This window comes from Wyeomyia smithii, chromosome 1 (assembly GCF_029784165.1).
Source record: "Wyeomyia smithii strain HCP4-BCI-WySm-NY-G18 chromosome 1, ASM2978416v1, whole genome shotgun sequence".
Classification (NCBI taxonomy): Eukaryota; Metazoa; Arthropoda; class Insecta; order Diptera; family Culicidae; genus Wyeomyia; species Wyeomyia smithii.
Genome location: NC_073694.1, coordinates 65,020,504 through 65,039,626, shown reverse-complemented (window position 1 = coordinate 65,039,626; position 19,123 = coordinate 65,020,504). Strand labels below are relative to the sequence as shown.

Genomic DNA, 19,123 nt, shown 5'->3' with positions numbered 1-19,123 from the left:
TGCTACATCCAAATTGTTCGAGTTAGTCGTTATGGAACCAATATTTGCTCATTGTCAGAACGCCATCGCGGAGGAGCAACATGGATTCCTCCCTAAACGTTCTTGTGCGACGAACCTTATCTGTTTCACCGGTTATGTAATCGATAGCGTCGTTGAGAGTTCTCAAACCGACGCGATCTACACTGATCTAACTGCTGCATTTGACAAGATTAACCACCGTATTGCGATTGCAAAACTGGACCGATTTGGTTTCACTGGCAACCTGTTGAGCTGGCTGGATTCTTATCTCTCAGGACGGACGACAAGTGTGAAAATTGGCGACGATTTGACTGGATCATTCTCTGCAACTTCAGGGATTGCACAAGGAAGTCACTTGGGCCCGTTAATTTTTTTTATTATTTTAAAGAGATTTTATATATTAATTCATTCATCTCCTAAGACTAGAAGATATAAAGTTACTTAATTAAAAGATGATTTTTGTTGCCTTCACCTATTCTAATACTGCTTTTTCTTTTGCATCGTCGTTGGCTAGAATCTCTGTCAGTGTTCCATTTATACCATACTTCTTCCTTTTTTCCTCCAAGCCTCGACAGTCGATCAATATGTGCTGAACTGTTAATTGCACTCCGCAGTATTGACAGGTTGGGGGTGGGGCCTTCTCGATTAGGTGGACATGAGTCGGTCGAGTGTGTCCAGTTCGTAGTCGTGTGAGGGTTCGTTGTTCTGATGCACATTTGCGGTCGTTAAATTTATAAGGTTTCTCCTTGATTTTTCGCAGTTCTGCCTGAGTACGGTGCCATGTTTGTTCCCATGTTGTCCATATTTTTGTTTTTATTCCCCGTATCACATCTACAGAGGGGACAGGTATATTTAAAACCGTGCATTTTCGTCCTTGGTTTGCTAAGAAGTCTGCTTCCTCATTGCCTGGTATGCCAGCATGCCCAGGTATCCAGCAGAGTGTGATTTTTCGTTTCAGTAGATCTCGTTCGATTGATTGGATCCACGGGTGCTTTGATTTTCCACTGAGGAGTGCGTCAAGACAACTTGCTGAGTCGGTTAGTATAATTGCTTCCTCTTGTTCGTGAACCATCGTGACAGCGGCTTTTATGGCGAAAGCTTCTGCTGAGTACACGCTGCAATAATTTGGGAGGGAGAAACATCGCTTTTCGTGAGTGTCAGTTATTCCGGCGCCAACCTCGTCACCGTCTTTAGATCCGTCAGTGTAGATTTGCTTATGATTTGGGTAATGGTTCGAGATGAGACTTTGGAACATAGGTCTCACTATCGTACTGCTTGTTCCAGCTTTGATGTTCTCCTTTAATTCGTGGCATATTTGTGGTTTGCTAATGTACCATTCTCTGTCGGTTTTTCTTTGGACGTTGCAAATCTTTGGCAATTCTGTGTCCGTACATTCTAGCAAAATATCGTTCACTCTTCTGGTCACAGGCAGGTCGGCGATGTTTGGGTCTTTTTCTGTTAAGCGTGTCGTAAGTTGTGCTAGTCGCTGGGTGAGTAGCAGTTTAAACGGCAGGCAGCCGGCTTCAGACATGATGGATAAGACGGGGCTTGTTTTGAATGCACCTGATGCCTTCCGAACGACATCGTTGTATACAGGTGATAGTATGCGTTCCATGGCTTCAAAAGTTTTGCTAGTTAGTATCGCACCAAATAGCAGCTTAGATATTATTAATGCTGTGCCTACGTTTATTAGTGTCGATCTGTTGCTCCTAATTAGGCGCGAGCCTACCATGGTCAGTATTCTCATACGTTTCGAGCAGCTTTGTTTAATTGCCTCGAAGTGTTGTAGAAAGTTGAGATTCGAGTCAATTAGAATTCCGAGAATTTTCATTTTCCTAACAAGAGGTATCTGGACCTTATTAACTGAGATAGCTCTACCACGTTTACGGTGTCGTTGGTTACAGATATGTAAGAGTTTCACAAAACCTACACTGTCGGCCCATTCTGTGAAAATTTTAACAGATTTTCTAAGTAGTTGGCGCACTCGTCTGGGGTTTTTCTCCTCAACCATGAGTAGAACATCATCCGCGTATAGTAATATTCGGGTGTGTGATGGAATTATTTTGAAAATTGGGTCCATTGGTAGGATAGAGCCCTGCGGTAACCCATTTTCTGCTACGCGAGCGCTCGACAATTCTCCGTTAGCGGCTACGTGGAAACTTCTGTTACTGAGGAAGCTGGAGAGGATGTTAATTATTCTACCTGTGATTTTCCATTTTTGCAGTGTTTATAAAATAGCTGGTCTCCATGTTGTGTCATATGCCTTGGAAATATCTAGTGAGACTATTTCCGTGTGTTGATTTTCGCTGGTATCAAGAAAGGGTTCTACATGAACTAAATGAGAGTCTACTCCTTTACCGGCACGGAAGGCGTGTTGACGTTCGTCTAGCCTACCAGAGATTTCGAGTTCAGTCGTTAGTCGGCGGTTGACTATGCGTTCGAAAACTTTTCCCATACAGCTCAACAGGGTTATTGGCCGATAATTTTCAGGTTTGCTGCGGTCCGTATCTGGTTTTGGGATTGGGATTATAATACCTGTCTTCCATTGGTCCGGGAAATTTCTACTCTGCCATATGCGGTTGTAAAGTTCTAATAGTGATACTTTTGCTGAGAATGGAAGGTTTTTGAGTAGTGGGTATCCGATATTGTCCTCGCCGGTTGATGATCCTCCACGCCTGTCCAGCGCCCATATTAGTTCTTCGATTGAGAAATCTGCATTGTATTTTTTGTGAAGATTAGGCCGTTGGTGCTTAGAAAGAATATTTTTATCAGGAACAATTTTTTTCTGGAATTTCTTAGTGTAGTTAGCGTTAGAGGACATTTTTTGGTATTCGTCTGCGAGTGCATTTGCAACAACCTGACCCTTGTTGGTCGTACCACTCGGCAGCTTAAGAGTTATTTTATTTGTGCTTCTTTTTCCCTGAAGCTGATTGATTCGGTTCCATATTTGAGCGGTTGGGCTGTTCGGATTAATACTTCGTACCAGCTCTTCCCAGCATTTTTGTTTTGCATCAGAAATTATTTTACGACACGCCGACCTCGCCACCTGAAAATCTTTTAGGGCTTTATGTATACAAGGATCGTCGTCATCGATTCGTCGAAGCGAGCGCAAGAGTTTTCTCCTGGTTTTTATTGCATGCTCGACATCTGGGCTCCACCATACAGCAGCTTTTCGTTCGGGTTTACCACTCGATTTTGGAATGCTCATTTCTGCAGCGCTTAGTATTTTTTTTGTAAATTCATCGACAGTCAGGAGTTGTCCTGGCTTAATGTACTGAGTGACAAGTTCTTCATACATCTGCCAATTTGCCTGTTCGAAGATCCATTTTTTTCTACGTCTCGGTTCATCTGGCAAACCAGGTGTGTCTAAGAGAATGGGGTAGTGATCGCTATCTGATGAGTCGGGTGAGATTTTTCAAACGAATTTTTTGGCGATTGAGGAAGAGCAAATAGAGATGTCGAGAGCTTGTGTTTGGCCCGTGACTGGATCGATACGAGTATGTGATCCATCATTTAAAACCAGCATGTTGCGATTTACAACCGTTTCCAAAATTTGCAACCCTCTTTGCTGGGCTGTGCTTTTGGTTCGTGTAGGCCTACTCCCCCATGCGGAATGATGTGCATTAAAGTCGCCTAGCATGAGTACTGGTTGCGGTAGTTGATCTAACAGTTCATTGAGATTTTCATTGACATCATTCTCTTTTGGCGGAAGGTACAGGGATATAACTGTTATACTGCTAGGTAAATTGATCTTTGCTGCTACTGCTTGGATAGGAGAGTTTATCTTGAGTCTCTCGAATGGTATCCAGGTTTTTATCGCCAGCCCGACTCCTTGCCTATCATTCGGAAAGCATGGTCCGAGCAAGAGATGATAGTATTTGCCGAGCAAGGTTGACGGTGTTTTGTGTTCGTTCAGATTTGTTTTTTGTAGGCAGACTACTATGGGTTGGTATTTACAGAGTAGTAATTGCAGCTCTTCTCGGTGGGAGCGTAAACCACAAACATTCCATTGCAGTGCGAATGTATTCGTTGTCTTTTTTCCAAAGTCGCTAGATTCCGAATCTGTGGAATGAGACCGAGGTGCGAGTGCTGGTGGGGTTTTGTTTGTAGATGTGCGAATATTTTTAACTTGAGGAGAGTTGTCTCTTTGCAGATTTATAGAGTGAGTATCTGCTTGCGCAGAAGCTAAGCAGATCGTACAGGGCACTATTGTGTTTTTTGAGGTAGATGGCATCGAGAAGCAGTCGTGGTGTGTCCTAGTTGGTGCTGGTGTGTTGGGTTTTCCATGTTTCAGGCGCGCGTTGTGATATTTCAGAAGAGGATTGGTCGGGGCTGCAAATTTTCTAGCTTTTGTAGGATCAGTTACTAAAAAGGAGGAATTTTTACTTGCCTGCAGTTGAAGCAAGTGCCCAGCACCAGCAGCCGCCAGGGGTTCATCGGTAGGGACCGGGACGTCCCTGGTCAGGGCCAGTGCAGGGCAAAGCTCATTTTTTGGGTTTCCTTGGTGCTTATTGTTCAGTGGCAGTGGATTTTGCTGGAAGTTTTTTGTTGATACTGGCGTTGTGTAATAGTAACGGCTTCGATTTCGGTTGTTCCCGGTGGCGCTGGGGGTTATTTTTTCCCCATCTCCAAACCGGTTGGGGTGATTTTTTGGTGCTTCGTTGAACATGTTTTCTGGAAATATTTCTGTCTGTGGCCAGCATCATTACTCGGCAATATTTTAGGGATCGGCAGGGGATGTCTCCAGCCAAATATCGTTGATAATATGGTCGTCGTTCGTTATGTCGTAAACAGGATGGTTGTGTATTTTTGCATTTTGCTTTCTTGGGGGCGATTTTACTTGATCTGTGTCGTTGGATCTGTTGGAAAGATTTTTCTTCTTCAGGGCGGATATCTCTTCAGGTCGCGATCGTTTTGGTTTTGTTCCTTTGGAGGTGCTAGCGATTTTGGTTGTTAGTTGATTTGTATCAGTATCGATTTTGTTAAGTAATTATTATTATTATTATTATTATTATTTGCATTCATCTGACATCAGGGTCTACATGAATATGACTTAAACTAAACGAACACGTTTGTGCGCAATAAGCGTTGTCTAAAACTATTTGTACTCAGAGAAAAGTCGAATAAGGTGTACACATTGTTAAATAAAGAGCACATCATACGTAAAGGTTCATTCTGACCATATTCGGTGCGTCCAAGATCTAACCTGATAAAATCAAAACTTCTTAGATTACGCGGTGGAACATTCACATTAACATGCGCTAGAATACGAGCTGAATCTATACTTCCAGTTAGCAGTTTTTGTATAAACAATACTCTTTCCAGTTTACGCCTCCTTTCCAACGTGTCCATTCCCAGAAGACGGCAACGATTTTTATAGGGAGGCAGTTCATTGGGATTACTCCATGGAAGAAACCTAAGTGCATAACGTACAAAACGCGACTGAACTGCTTCAATCCTTGATGTCCAGACATCAGCATACGGACTCCATACCACAGCAGCATACTCCAACACAGATCTGACCAGCGAGCAGTAAAGCGCACGAAGACAATAAGGGTCTGTAAATTCTTTGGAGATCCTGATTATAAACCCTAGATTACGATTAGCTTTAGCTATTACAGCGGAATAGTGCTCCCTAAAGGAGAGCGTCGTATCAAGATGCACTCCAAGGTCTTTGATCACAGACACTCTCTCTACCTGTTCGCCTCCAATGTTGTAGTTCCAGCTAATCATATTTTTTCTACGAGTAAATGAGATCACAGAACATTTGTTCGTGCTGATGACTAGCTCGTTAATTCTACACCATTCAGTGAAAATGTCAACAAGTTTTTGAAGCTCTCTACAGTCGTCGATTAATTTAATGATGAGATAGATTTTCAAATCATCTGCATACAGAAGTCGACACCCTCGCGGAAGTATCGTGCACACGTCGTTGAAAAATAAAGAGAAAAGCAGCGGGCCAAGGTTGCTGCCCTGTGGAACACCAGAGAGATTTGTAAAATAGTCAGACTGAGCGGCTCCAATCTTCACAGACAATCGGCGATCTATCAAGTATGATTTAACCCAGTTAACGAAATTAGGTGCAGCTCCCATCCGTTCAATCTTTGCAAGAAGCAAATTATGATCAACGCGATCGAATGCAGCTTTCAAATCTGTGTATATGGTGTCTATTTGGGCTCCTTTCTCCATATTTCTTAAGCAGAATGACGTAAATTCCGTTAAATTAGTAACTGTTGATCTTCCGGCGAAAAATCCATGTTGGTCGCACGAAATGTGATTTTTAACTTCATGAAATAAAACTTTGTTTACAAGAGTTTCAAGCAACTTAGATCCTACACATAGAGATGTTATTCCGCGGTAATTGGATACATTCTCACAATCACCTTTCTTGAAAACAGGAAATAATATGGATTTTTTCCATTCATCAGGGAAAGATGCTTCAGCCATTGATTGATTGCAAATTGATGTTAGGGGAGCGCAAAGTGCAGTTGCACACATCTTAAATATAATTGGTGGAATACCATCGGGCCCTGGCCGACAGGAGGATTTCAGTTTTTTTATGGCAGCATTAACATCCGTTTCAGAGAATACAATATTTCGCATTTCTAGTACTCCCTCTGGTACATTGCAAATAGCAGCGGCTACGTGCTGTGGAGATGCAGCCTCCGCTTTGAAGACACTAGAGAAATGGCATGCAAATAGTCTGCATATTTCACCAGGAGTGGCCGCTGAGTCTGTCCCATAAGTCAAAATTGACGGAAGACCATTCTCCTTACGTTTTTCGTTTACAAACGCCCAGAATCTTTTAGGGTTTCGCTTTAGATCGTTTTGCTTTCGCCTCACATGCAGTGAATATAGCAGGCGATTATAGCATCTATAACTATTGCTGGCAGTTTGAAATTCTCGTTTGGCTATCATATTGCGGTTCATAGTGTAATATCGAAGAGCCCTAGCTCGACTTCGCTTTAAAGTCCTGAGTCGATTATTTGACCAGGGAGGACATTGAGTAGGACGGGGAGCAGGAACATGAAGACGGAACAAATCCAAAAGAGTGGTAGTAACAATTTTGACCGCGTCATTGATATTATTTGCTGTGTACAGTGGTGTCCAGTCAGTTTGTGTGAGAGAATGGCTTAGTGCTACAAAATTTGCTTTTCGAAAGTTAAACTGTGGTGTCTCTACAGGATCTACGAAGGTAACTGCCTTCGGACAGTTTAATGAAGCAGACAGAGGAGGGTGTAAAATATCCATTTCAACAAGTGGTTCTATGGCTTCCGAAACACTGCATTGCCTAGCGGCAATCTCGTTAGCAAAAACAAGATCGAGTATAGCATTCTTGTGATTCACAACCAGATTCAACTGCTTCATACCAAGAACTGACATGCCATCAATAAGTACAGAACTAGAGCTACTAAATGTTGATTCTGATGGATCAGGGTATATATGGCCATTGGGAGCATTTTTCCATTTAAGTTTAGGTTGATTAAAATCGCCGAATAGGAGATGAGAGTCGTGTGGCCCAAGAGAATCTGTAACGTGACTAACACTTTCGATATGTTGCTCAATATACGTCGGATCTGCAGCGTGATTACGGCCAGGAGGTAGATACACCACACCAATACAGACATCATGACCATCAGTAGATACGCGAACCCATAGTTGTTCCAATTTGCTGTCTGTTGAGTTTGCTACAACATTAGATTTCAGCTGGTTCGTAACGGCAATCAGAACGCCACCACCGCGTTCTTTCCCAGTAAGCTCAGCATCACGATCCTTTCTATATACAGTATAACGATTTCCGAACAGCAGCGCCGAAATGAACTCCTCGTTCAGCCAGGTCTCGGTGATAACAATCACGTCGTAGTCCGAATATTCGGTAACGGCCAGGAAGAAGTCGTCTATTTTTGTCCGGAGACCGCGGACGTTCTGGTAAAAAATCCGTAGCCCAGGATTAGTCTCGATAACGGGTTGGTTTTTCGATGGATGACTAGAAGGTGCGGGAATATCAGGTGTTGAATCGTTAAAATCAGTAAAATACTTGCCGATGCTAGCAAGCTGGAAGACCCCTTCCCCATACTCAAACACAGGACCGGGACGGCTGATGAGCGCAGGCTGCAGAGGCACGACTGTGATGAGCGGGTCAGGGGCTTCCATATTGCTTAATTCGGTGCGTCCCGGGCCGGATCCTAAAAACACAAGTTGGTCGTCAGTGGAATTCGTCAAGTCGATTGAAGCGGGGAAGTCTTTATGCGACGATTTGGCTAAGCATAGCGTTGTCTGGTCACAAACATCCATCGATGATTTCACGGTTAATTTAGAGTTGTAGCGTGTGTACTGTCTGAAGCTGTCGGTTGAATTCCATGTATGGTGCGAGGCAATTTCGGTGCATTCGGTCTCCCAAAAATCCTTTGTAATGAGTGGGGTTTGGCTGTATGTGCTAAAGGAGTCTGGCCACTGGCGCTCTGGGGAGTCGTGGCGGTCGGTTTTGACAGGTTGCCTACCGCAATTTGTTCTTTGATGAACATTTGCATATTTGTTATTGTTGCTTCTAACCTTGCTATTTCTGTGCTTTTTTGTTCCATTTCTGCGACAAGCTCTCTGATACGTTTGTCCTTCTCCTTCTCTGGTTCTCCAGTGGAAGCAGGTTTTTGCAACTCGATTGTTTGTGCGTAGCTTACAGTGGAGTTTTGTACCTTTTTTCTGGCTTCTGGGTATGAGATCCCCTGGTCAAACTTGATCTTGATCACCTCTCGTTCTAATTTATATTTTGGGCATTATCGGCTGCTAGGTCTGTGATTTCCGTGACAATTTATGCAGTATTCACTGGCAGGGCATTGTGTTGTATCGTCGATCTCGTGGGATTTGGAGCAGTTGTTACACCCAGCGGGTCCAGGACAGTTTTTTCTTGCATGGCCGTAGGAAAAACAGCCATAGCATAACAACGGGTTTGGGTAGTAAGGCCTTGTGGCACATCGAATAACACCAATGTATATGTATATGGGATATGTCGTTTTTCCAAACGTTAAAATCAGGGTGGGTGTATTTATTTCACGCTCTTTTTCCCTTCTTTTGATACGTCTAACCTCAACAACATCTTGGTCTTTGAGGTTAAGGCAAATATTTGATTCATCGACATCTATTATTTCACTGCATGAGATTGCACATCTACACCTGTTGAGAGTGGTGTGCTTTTGTACGATAACTTCTGTGCCGTCTAATAGATTTTTCATTTTCAGTAGTTTTTTTACTTGGTCGGGCTTTCGTACTCGGAGTACGTAACGGGTCATATTTGCTTCACTGTATCCACTTTCGATATTTCCACCAACGATTCTTTTGATGGAATCGCCGACAATAAACGCATTTGGGAGTTTTGTTTGATTCACTGTTTCAAGTTGTAGTATAGTCAGTTGTCCGAATTCGTTTCGAGTGTCCATGAATTCTGGCACTAAGCGGCCTGGCCACGGAAGGCCACCTCCGCTGGAGGAAGCCATGGCTCAAAAACAGCGCCTCGCAAGCGATCACTCTATGCCGATTCCGATATTGTCGTGATTTAAGTGTAAGTACAATCCGGTGTTGAAGCGGTACGGTAATGCGATATTATTCACTGCTTTGGAGAGGAAGATATTTACACGAGGCTGTAGCTGGACACAGAAAATAAAAACTTTTTGCTAGCTAAGCGCGGTGTGCTCAACGTCTGATCGCAGTGGTGTTCACGATCTAACTGGGGCCCATTAATGTTCCTGCATTTCTTCAACGACATTATAAAATCATTAAAATGTCCCCGACTGGCATTTGCGGACGATCTGAAGTTATTTCTCAAAATCAATAATAACAGCGACGCTCTATTTCTGCAACAACAGTTAAACGAATTTTCACACTGGTGTGAACTGAATTGCATGGTTCTTAATCCCACCAAGTGCCAACTAATTACTTTCACGAGGAAAAACAACCCACTGAGTTTCGAGTATAATCTGAACGGCGCACCATTACAGCGTGTAGACCATGTTAAAGATCTTGGAGTTATTCTCTACGCAAAAATCAAATTTAAGCAACATGTCTCCTTCACCGTTGCGAAAGCTTCCAGGCAGTTGGGACTGATTAATCGAATGACACGCGAATTCAGGAACATTCACTGCATGTTTTTTTCTTTACATTTCACTGGTTAGGTCCTGTCTGGAATACTGCTGTCCAGTTTGGGTCCCTCATTACAACAACGCAATTCATCGCATCGAAAGCATCCAGCATCGGTTTATTCGCTATGCCCTCCGTTTGCTCCCTTGGAGACAGCCTATGCGGAATACTCGGTACGAAGACCGTTGTCAGCTCCTTCATATTGACACACTTCAACTGCGCCGAGAAACAGCACGCGCCATGGTGGTTTCCGACGCCCTCACCGCTAGGATTGATTGCCCTACAATTCTCCGTCAGATCAATTTGAACGCACCCTCAAGAGTATTACGCAGAGTTTCATTGCTTCACATTCCTTTTCGCCGCACCAACTACAGCGCAAACAGTGCCATTATTGGCCTTCAAAAAGCGTTCAATCGTGTTTCACAAGTGTTCGATTTTCATCTGTCTGCTCGCGTCATCAGGTCTAAATTTGTTTCAATGTTCCGTAGTTTATTGTATTGATGTATTAGTTTATAAATGCTTTATTAACAACTAGGGCTATTTCTGCTTGTTGGTAATTTATAAATAAATAAATAAATAAATAAAAATCCAGAGTTTTGGGTCAATCGGACAACCCCCCTCCAATTGCGAGGCCCTCCATTTTTGTATTTTTTGACAAAAAATCATTTTCGATGTTTTAGAAAAACATCATATCTCAGAGACCGTGAGAGCTACAGACAATATAAGACACTCTTTTAAAAGGTTATTAAATTTACAATCGAATGGCATCATCAGATTTTGCAAACAGTGTTGCCAGTATTGATATTTTTACGTTTAAAAGCTAAAACTTCGTTTATCTCAAAACACCCCCATTTTTTTAAATTTGATGTCACCAATGCATTCAGCGGAAAATTTTACATAAGAATCACCTACTCATAAAATGCAATATGCGCCGTTGCGGAAATGTTCAACTTTTAAGAAAACGAGTTCGTTAAATTCAAACAATACGCCTACAAATGTGACCATATGTTGAAAACGCACTCGAAACTAAATCACCGCTTCGAATCTCAAAAACTGGTTTCATGGTATTCTTTTTTATGGTACCTAAAGTAAAGTACAACGTGCGTTTCATAAATTACATTTATTTAAGAAGTTGAAAAACATTAACGTTTGATTTTTGTAGTACGTGACGATTTTTGTTTAACTTTTTGAGATAAATTGAAATAGGTACCCGATTCAGAGCTTGACAATGTCTTCATTAAAATGGTAGTGTCAGCTTGAGGTGTCGCCGAATGCATTCTTCGGATCCCTGGAACAGATTTAACTGAATCGAACCTGGCTTCGAGAGTCCTTTTTGTCTCCATACATTCTTCAGCGGTTACAAATTGGACATTTAATTTGCTACAGTTACAACGCGAGTTAACAACCGAGCTACCAAAGGAATTTGCTGACAATTCAGACAATGCCATCGAAGAGCAGGTTGACGACAATCGAACGATCGGAGCCACCACCGAGCGATGCGGAGTCAGCGGTTCATATTCTGACCAACGTGAATCGAACGGCGGGCACAAATGTAATCGTTAGAATTAATAAAGTTAGTCTTAATTGAGCAGTGAAATGTGTCAGTAGCTTTTTTAAAAACTCCGAACAACACCCAAGTGTTTAACTGGCACCCGAATAGGGACCCAGAAGTCGGGAAAAGTATAAGTGTTTCAAAGTGTGAAAATCTTCATATTCGGTTAAAGCAGCCGGATCACAACGGTGGAAAGAGCCACACACCAGAAACCAAGCGATCTGCAGGACACTGAGGTAATCACCCGATCAATGTGAGAGTCCCGAGTACCGCTAGGAAAAAGGAGCAACTCGTAGCATCTGCCTGCCGATCCCCCGACGATAAAGGGATTCCCGTCAACCCAGGAAAAGAAAGTCCAGATATGCTAGCATTCATGTAAGTGATAGTTTTAATAAATAGTGATAGTGTTTTAGTGCAACTGACAAAAGTCCAGACTAGCTGGCATAGTGAAATAAAAAAGTGTGTTTAATTGAGCCTCAAAGAAAGCAAAAAAAATAATAAGTGTTAAATTCAAAAAAAACTGAAGAAAAGTGGATTAATTTTTTATTTTGCAAGAATAATGAATCCACCTATACCCACGTCGGTGAACTCATTATCAAACCAACAGCTCTACGAACTAGGTAAAATACCGGATCTTCTAAGAGATCTTCAACCGTTTGACGGTAGAGCACAAGAATTACTTGCATGGCTCACAGACGTAGAAGATATTTTTCGACATTATCGGGAAGAACACGCAACCCCAGATCAGGTTGCAATTATAGAAAAAACAGTCAGACGTAAAATTCGTGGTGAAGCCGCAGATATTTTGAACGCAAATAATATTACTTACGATTGGCTCGAAATAAAAGAAACTCTCTTACTTTATTATCGAGATAAAAGAGATATCAAAACATTGGACTTTGAACTGACGACAGTGAAGAAACACCCGTTTGAAAGCCTCAGCAGCTATTACAGCCGAGTAAATGAGCTGCTCGCTTCTATTATCGTCCAAATTCAAACAGACGAGAGAATGAGTCAAAATGCCGATTCACACACCACATATTTTCGAGAAAAAGCATTAGATTCATTCATTAGAGGATTAGAAAAACCCCTCAATGTGTTATTGAAAACGGCTACACCAACAAGCTTGGCAAAAGCATACCAATTTTGTATAGATTTTTACAACATGGATGCGAGAAGCGCACCATTCAGAAATGAACATTCCAATTATTCAATCCCCAAACCCAGAGAGCTAGACTTGCCTCGACATCCGCTAAAAATTCCACCACGTAACTAAAACTTTCCTCCTCCACCACCTAGAAACTTTCAAAATTCTTGTTTACCCCAACAGTACCGAAACCCCTTCATATCAAATCAGAGAAATAACACGAATCCATTTGTACAACCTCAACCCCGTTTCCAACCAAACTTCAATCCATTTTTGCAACCTCAAAATAGATTCCAACACAATCCAAACTCCTTCAATCATCCACCGAAGCCTCTCCCGAGACCCGAACCAATGGAGGTAGATCAAAGTGTCCGATCTCGGTTTTTAGATTATGGAAACCGACCTACCTTTCCTATCAAATGCCAACATCCCCCATCATCTAAAATACAAAATTTTAAAAGACTAGCTCACCCCATAGAAGGAACATCAACATTTAACGAAGTAGAAGCCAATGACGAAACAGATGCTAAACAATATCCCGAACACCAGTTTGAAGAGTACGAAGATTATCATGATTTTTATGCATACGATAGCAATAGTCACCCCCCCCCCCCCCCCCCCCCCCGAAAACATAGATCAAACTGATGCAACTCAAGAAACCAATTTTTTAGGATGGAACCCGAGTTGGTGACCGGTTCAACCTAAAAACAACAATTGGAAACTTTCCCTTCCTCATCGATACCGGAGCGAAAATCAATTTGATTTATCCTAAACTAGCCTGGAGTTATAACATTTCAAGACCATATAATTTCTCAGCAAACCAAATATCAAGTGCTAATGGAAATTTCGATGCCACATCAGCAATCGACATAAATTTCTTCTACTCAAAAATAAACTTCAAAACGCAATTCCTACTTTACAAATTTCATCCGTTTTTCCGTGGAATTATCGGTACGGGTATTTTAAAAGCACTTAATGCCACAATCGATATGAAAAAGATGACTCTTACCTTATGTAGAAATTCTGAAGAACTAGTAATCCCTTTACAAGATCATATACCTCAGAAACAAATAGCTAATAATGTAGAGCAGTTTAGAACTTCTCATCTAACCTCCTCAGAAAAGAAAAAAATGGAAGAAGTTTTGAATGCCAACAAAACGGCATTCCATGAGCCAAATTCGAAACTTACATATGCGACAAAAATTGAGTGCACCATCAACACAACTGATGATATTTCAGTACACCAGAGAGTTTATCCATACCCTGCAGCCTATACAGAAGAAGTCAACAAACAAATTAAAAAGCTTTTAGAAGATGGTATTATTCGACCTTCTCGTTCAGCCTGGACAGCCCCAGTTTGGGTGGTCCCGAAAAAAAACAGATGCCTCTGGCGAAAGAAAATTCAGAATGGTCATTGATTATAGAAAAATCAATGAAAAAACAACTTCAGATCGATATCCCATGCCAGAAATGAGCTATGTAATTGATCAACTCAAAGGCCAGAAATACTTCTCCACTCTCGATCTAGCTTCCGGCTTCCATCAGATCAAGATGAAAGACGATGATATACAAAAAACAGCATTTTCTATAAACAATGGCAAGTACGAGTTTTCTCGAATGCCATTTGGCTTAAAAAACGCCCCTGCAACTTTCCAAAGAGCAATAGACGACGTTTTAAGAGAACATATTGGAAAAATATGTTATGTGTACATTGACGACGTCATAGTCTTTGGAAAGACTCTCGAAGAACATTTGGTGAATTTGAATATTATTTTGAACACGTTGAATAGAGCCAATTTCAAGATTCAGTTGGAAAAATCCGAGTTTTTACATTCTGATGTAGAATTCTTAGGATACATCATAAGCTCAGAAGGTATCAAACCGAATCACAAAAAAATTGAAGTGATTCAAAAATTCCCAGAACCCAAAACAATAAAAGACTTGAAATCATTCCTCGTAATGATGAGCTATTGCCGTCGATTTGTAAAGGACTTTGCAAAAATCGCAAAACCTTTGACAAATCTTCTACGAGGGGAGAGAAATCCGATGTCGAGCAAAAAAATTTACCTTTGTGATACTGAAAAACAATGTTTTAATAAAATGAAAAACATACTTTCTTCCTCTGATGTGTTGATATACCCTGACTATGAAAAACCATATTTATTAACTACAGACGCTTCAGACTTTGCTATCGGAGCGGTACTGTCTCAAGGAGAAATGGGTCGAGATAAACCAATACATTTCGCTTCAAGAACCTTGTCTGTGACAGAAGAAAAATTTTCTGTTCCTGAGAAGGAAATGTTAGCAATTTATTGGGCTTTACAAACATTTCGGAATTATTTATAAGGAACCAAGTTTAAAATTCTCAAAGAGCATCAACCCCTCACATTCGCACTCTCGCCAAAGAATACGAATGCCAAATTGAAAAGATGGAAATCGTACTTAGAAGAGCACGATTATGAGATAATGTATAAACCAGGAAAAACAAACGTTGTTGCGGATGCTCTAAGTAGAATGGTATGTTCCATGACAGGAACCCAACATTCTGCCGATACTAGCGACGATTTCTACATCATATCAACAGAGGTACCAATTAATGCTTTCCGTCATCAAGTTATCAATAAAAACGGTCCGAACTCAGTAAAAGTTGAACACCCTTTTGAATCATATACAAGAATTACTATAACGATTGCCGATATTAATGAAAATTCTATTTTGCAGATCCTAAAAACTCACTTTAACATAGGTTTGGTAAATGGATTATTAACAGACGAAGACACCATGGGAAAAATTCAAGAAACATATAGAAAATATTTTGGCCAACAAAGACTGTTAAAAATCCGATTTACTCAGAAGCAACTCGAAGACGTTCAAGACGAAAACGAGCAATGGAACGTCGTAAGGAACGAACACATGAGAGCCCATAGATGTGTTCAAGAAAATAAGCTTAAAATCATGCGGAAATTCTACTTTCCAAAGCTGCATCAAAAACTCAGAGATTTCATTGTGAACTGTCGTATCTGTAACGAAAACAAAAACGACAGGAATCCCATTAAATATCCTCTTCAGAAAACCTCGATACCGAATGCTCCTTTTCAAATCGCTCATGTAGACATATTATTCCTCGAGAGCAATCATTTTCTCACCTACATAGATAAATTTTCTATATTCGCTCAAGTGATGCATGTCCAATCCCGAGCAGCAATTGATATTGTCCCAGCCCTCAAGGAACTCCTGTCCAAATACAAACCACCAGATATTTTAGTCATGGATGGTGAAAAATCATTTATGACCGGAGACCTGGGTAATTATTACAATGGTACTGGAATCACCCCCTACATTACGGCAACAGGAAGAAGTGAGATGAACGGAACGGTTGAACGGCTCCATTCAACTCTCTTAGAATTATACCGAATAACCAAAACTGAGAATCCCACTAAACCTCTTATTGAACTCATGCACATGGTCCTTCATAAATAAAATTCATCCATACATACCGCAACAAAATTTACTCCTTACGAAATTATCCTTCCATCTCCCCAAACACCCGAAATCATCGAAAAAGTATTTGAAAATTTAAAAGGAAGCAAAAACAAGATCTTGACCATCATAATAAATCAAAGAAAATAAGAAATCCTAAAGAAAATAGCGAAGCATTTGAAAAAACCCGACAAAGGCTGAAACACAAAGCAAGATATAGAAAAGTTAAAATAGCAAAAGTTAATAACAGTACAATAACCACCGATGATGGAAGAAAAATTCATAAACGACATTAAAATTCGAGAGATCTAACTCAATGCACTTCAATTACAGACTAGGACTTTTAATCCTACATTCAGGATGGTCATCAGAACAAACTATATCACTCCGGAACCTAACTAACCAGCCAATCCTAGCATTCGACTTTGGAACTAGCAGAGTAAGAATTGACTCATATTTTTATATCCATCATTTTAACATAAGTTCATATCAATACCATGTAGGAAACCTTAGAGACATGTTTGACGAAATAGCGACTAACCAGTTTTCCATATTAATTATAGAAGAATTTAAACAAATCGATCAAATACTGAACAACCTTATTTCAATTAAAAGATCAAAACGCTGGGATAGCCTAGGATCAGCATGGAAATTTTTAGCAGGTAGTCCAGATGCTAACGATTTAAAAATAATTAACTCCTCTATCAATAATCTAATTCAGAATAATAATGCTCAGGTAAAAATTAACCGGGAATTAAACCTACAGATGAAGGAATTCGTACGTAAAACTACTCAAGACATATCATTGTTCAATACAAAATCCATAGAAAATCATTCCATTAATATATTTTTGAACCTAAAGTATTTACATGAAAAATTAGAGCAAATTGTAGACAGTATAAGTTTAGCAAAGATAGGAATCTTAAACAGCAAAATTCTAAGTACAGGAGAAATACAAGTATTAGTAAGAAGACTACACGACGAGAACGTGACAACCAACTCTATCAGCAAAGCACTATCATATGCAGAATCATCAGTGGCAACCAACAGCAAGGAGGTAGCTCTGCTTATCAAAATTCCTAAACTAGACAAAAGAATATTCAGGAAAATTCACATTTATCGGATTCGTCATAAACAAAGACAAATTTATCTTGAGAGACAAAATTATTTGAAACACAACAAAGAGATCTATGCCGTACCTTCTTTGAATCCAACGATATTCAACATAGAAGACCTAATACCCGAAAACTCAACATGTATTTCGGAACTCTTAAATGGAAAACCAGCCAGTTGTAATTTTACCCTCAACCTCATACAAGAAGAAATCATCACCGTTAACGACAAAAATCTGATCATCAACTATGATAGAAATTTTTCACTTACAATCAACTGTGGAATTTTTAAAAGGAACCTATTCGGTCCATTCTTCATCTCGTTCGAAAACTGTAATGTTTCGATTGACAACAACACTTTTAGCAGCAATATTCATAATCTCGAAGAATCACCCTTACAGATACCACTAGAAGGTATCTCTGTGGAGCAAGGACATCTCAATGTTAACTTGAGCCTCGAACATCTCCATGAACTACATCTCGAGACTAGAAAAGAACTGGAAAATATCAAATTGCGAACAAACAGCTTTCACTGGCCAAAGTTAACCATTTTCGGAGGATCTACTTTCCCTCTAACCATAATCATCAGCATTGTTCTCCTCTGTAATTTCATATCAAGCAGATCCACAAAAATCAAAATTCAACATGACGATCCATTAAAGGACATTCCAACGATCTCAGATGCAAAACCAATTAGAAGATTGACCATTGCGGATGTGATTTCCCTGGAGTCTCATCACTCAGCCGGGAGGAGTTAACAACCGAGCTACCAAAGGAATTTGCTGACAATTCAGACAATGCCATCGACGAGCAGGTTGACGACAATCGAACGATCGGAGCCACCACCGAGCGATGCGGAGTCAGCGGTTCATATTCTGACCAACGTGAATCGAACGGCGGGCACAAATGTAATCGTTAGAATTAATAAAGTTAGTCTTAATTGAGCAGTGAAATGTGTCAGTAGCTTTTTTAAAAACTCCGAACAACACCCAAGTGTTTAACTCGCGCCCAATCGTAGAGATCTCTAGGGGTTTGAATTGTGGCACCTTGCAAACTGGCTCGCGTTGCCAACCGCTTGAGAGTACCACCCAATCCATCACTGGACTCTTATTGGCCGCCGTAGCGAAGAAGTGCCATTCAGCAGGAATTTGAAAATCGTTCTGGTGGTAAAGTAAATTCATCATATTAAATCGATTTTTATATTGCGGAACAGCACCATCGGAGAAGTAGATAATCTTAACCAGCTTTGCGAGTTGATGTTTTAAGAAACCAATGAACCTTTTCTGAAAAGCGTGGAAAGTTTCCGTATTATGTCAAGGCAATCGTGTTAATTTGAAAAATTCTGTTTGTTTTGCTGCAACGAAATCATGTTTGCGCACATTTGGGATGGTGTTTCTAGAAACTGGTCAATAAATGTTTCAGCGTCACTTACTACCGTTTGCAAGCTACAGCGTTCTTGCTGAGTCCATTGCTTGCAGGTAATCTCATCAACCGAATTATTTTCAAAAAAAGAACAAATCATATGGAATCCATGTTGCCACATGCTGCGTCCGCACATTTGTTCAGGAAACACATCTCCGTGGGTGGATCGCACAGGTTTTGCTTCAAAACCTCGCGATACGAATTGAACATACTTAGCTTGGCACCCAAAAAATTTAATTTGAAGTTCTGGTGAATCGAGCA

The 19,123-nt window shown here is 40.7% G+C and overlaps 1 protein-coding gene across 1 annotated transcript; it reads right to left on the bottom strand.

Annotated features, from left to right (window-relative positions):
- Positions 1-490: 490 nt before the first annotated feature.
- Positions 491-1,549, bottom strand: LOC129716789 (uncharacterized). Its single transcript, XM_055666625.1, has one exon. It carries the CDS (start codon positions 1,547-1,549, stop codon positions 491-493), a length of 1,059 nt encoding a protein of 352 aa, XP_055522600.1.
- Positions 1,550-19,123: the final 17,574 nt, after the last annotated feature.

What these genes read in the sequence shown, in the direction of transcription:
- LOC129716789 (XM_055666625.1), bottom strand. Translation starts at nt 1,549, where the DNA reads ATGTCTGAAGCCGGCTGCCTGCCGTTTAAACTGCTACTCACCCAGCGA.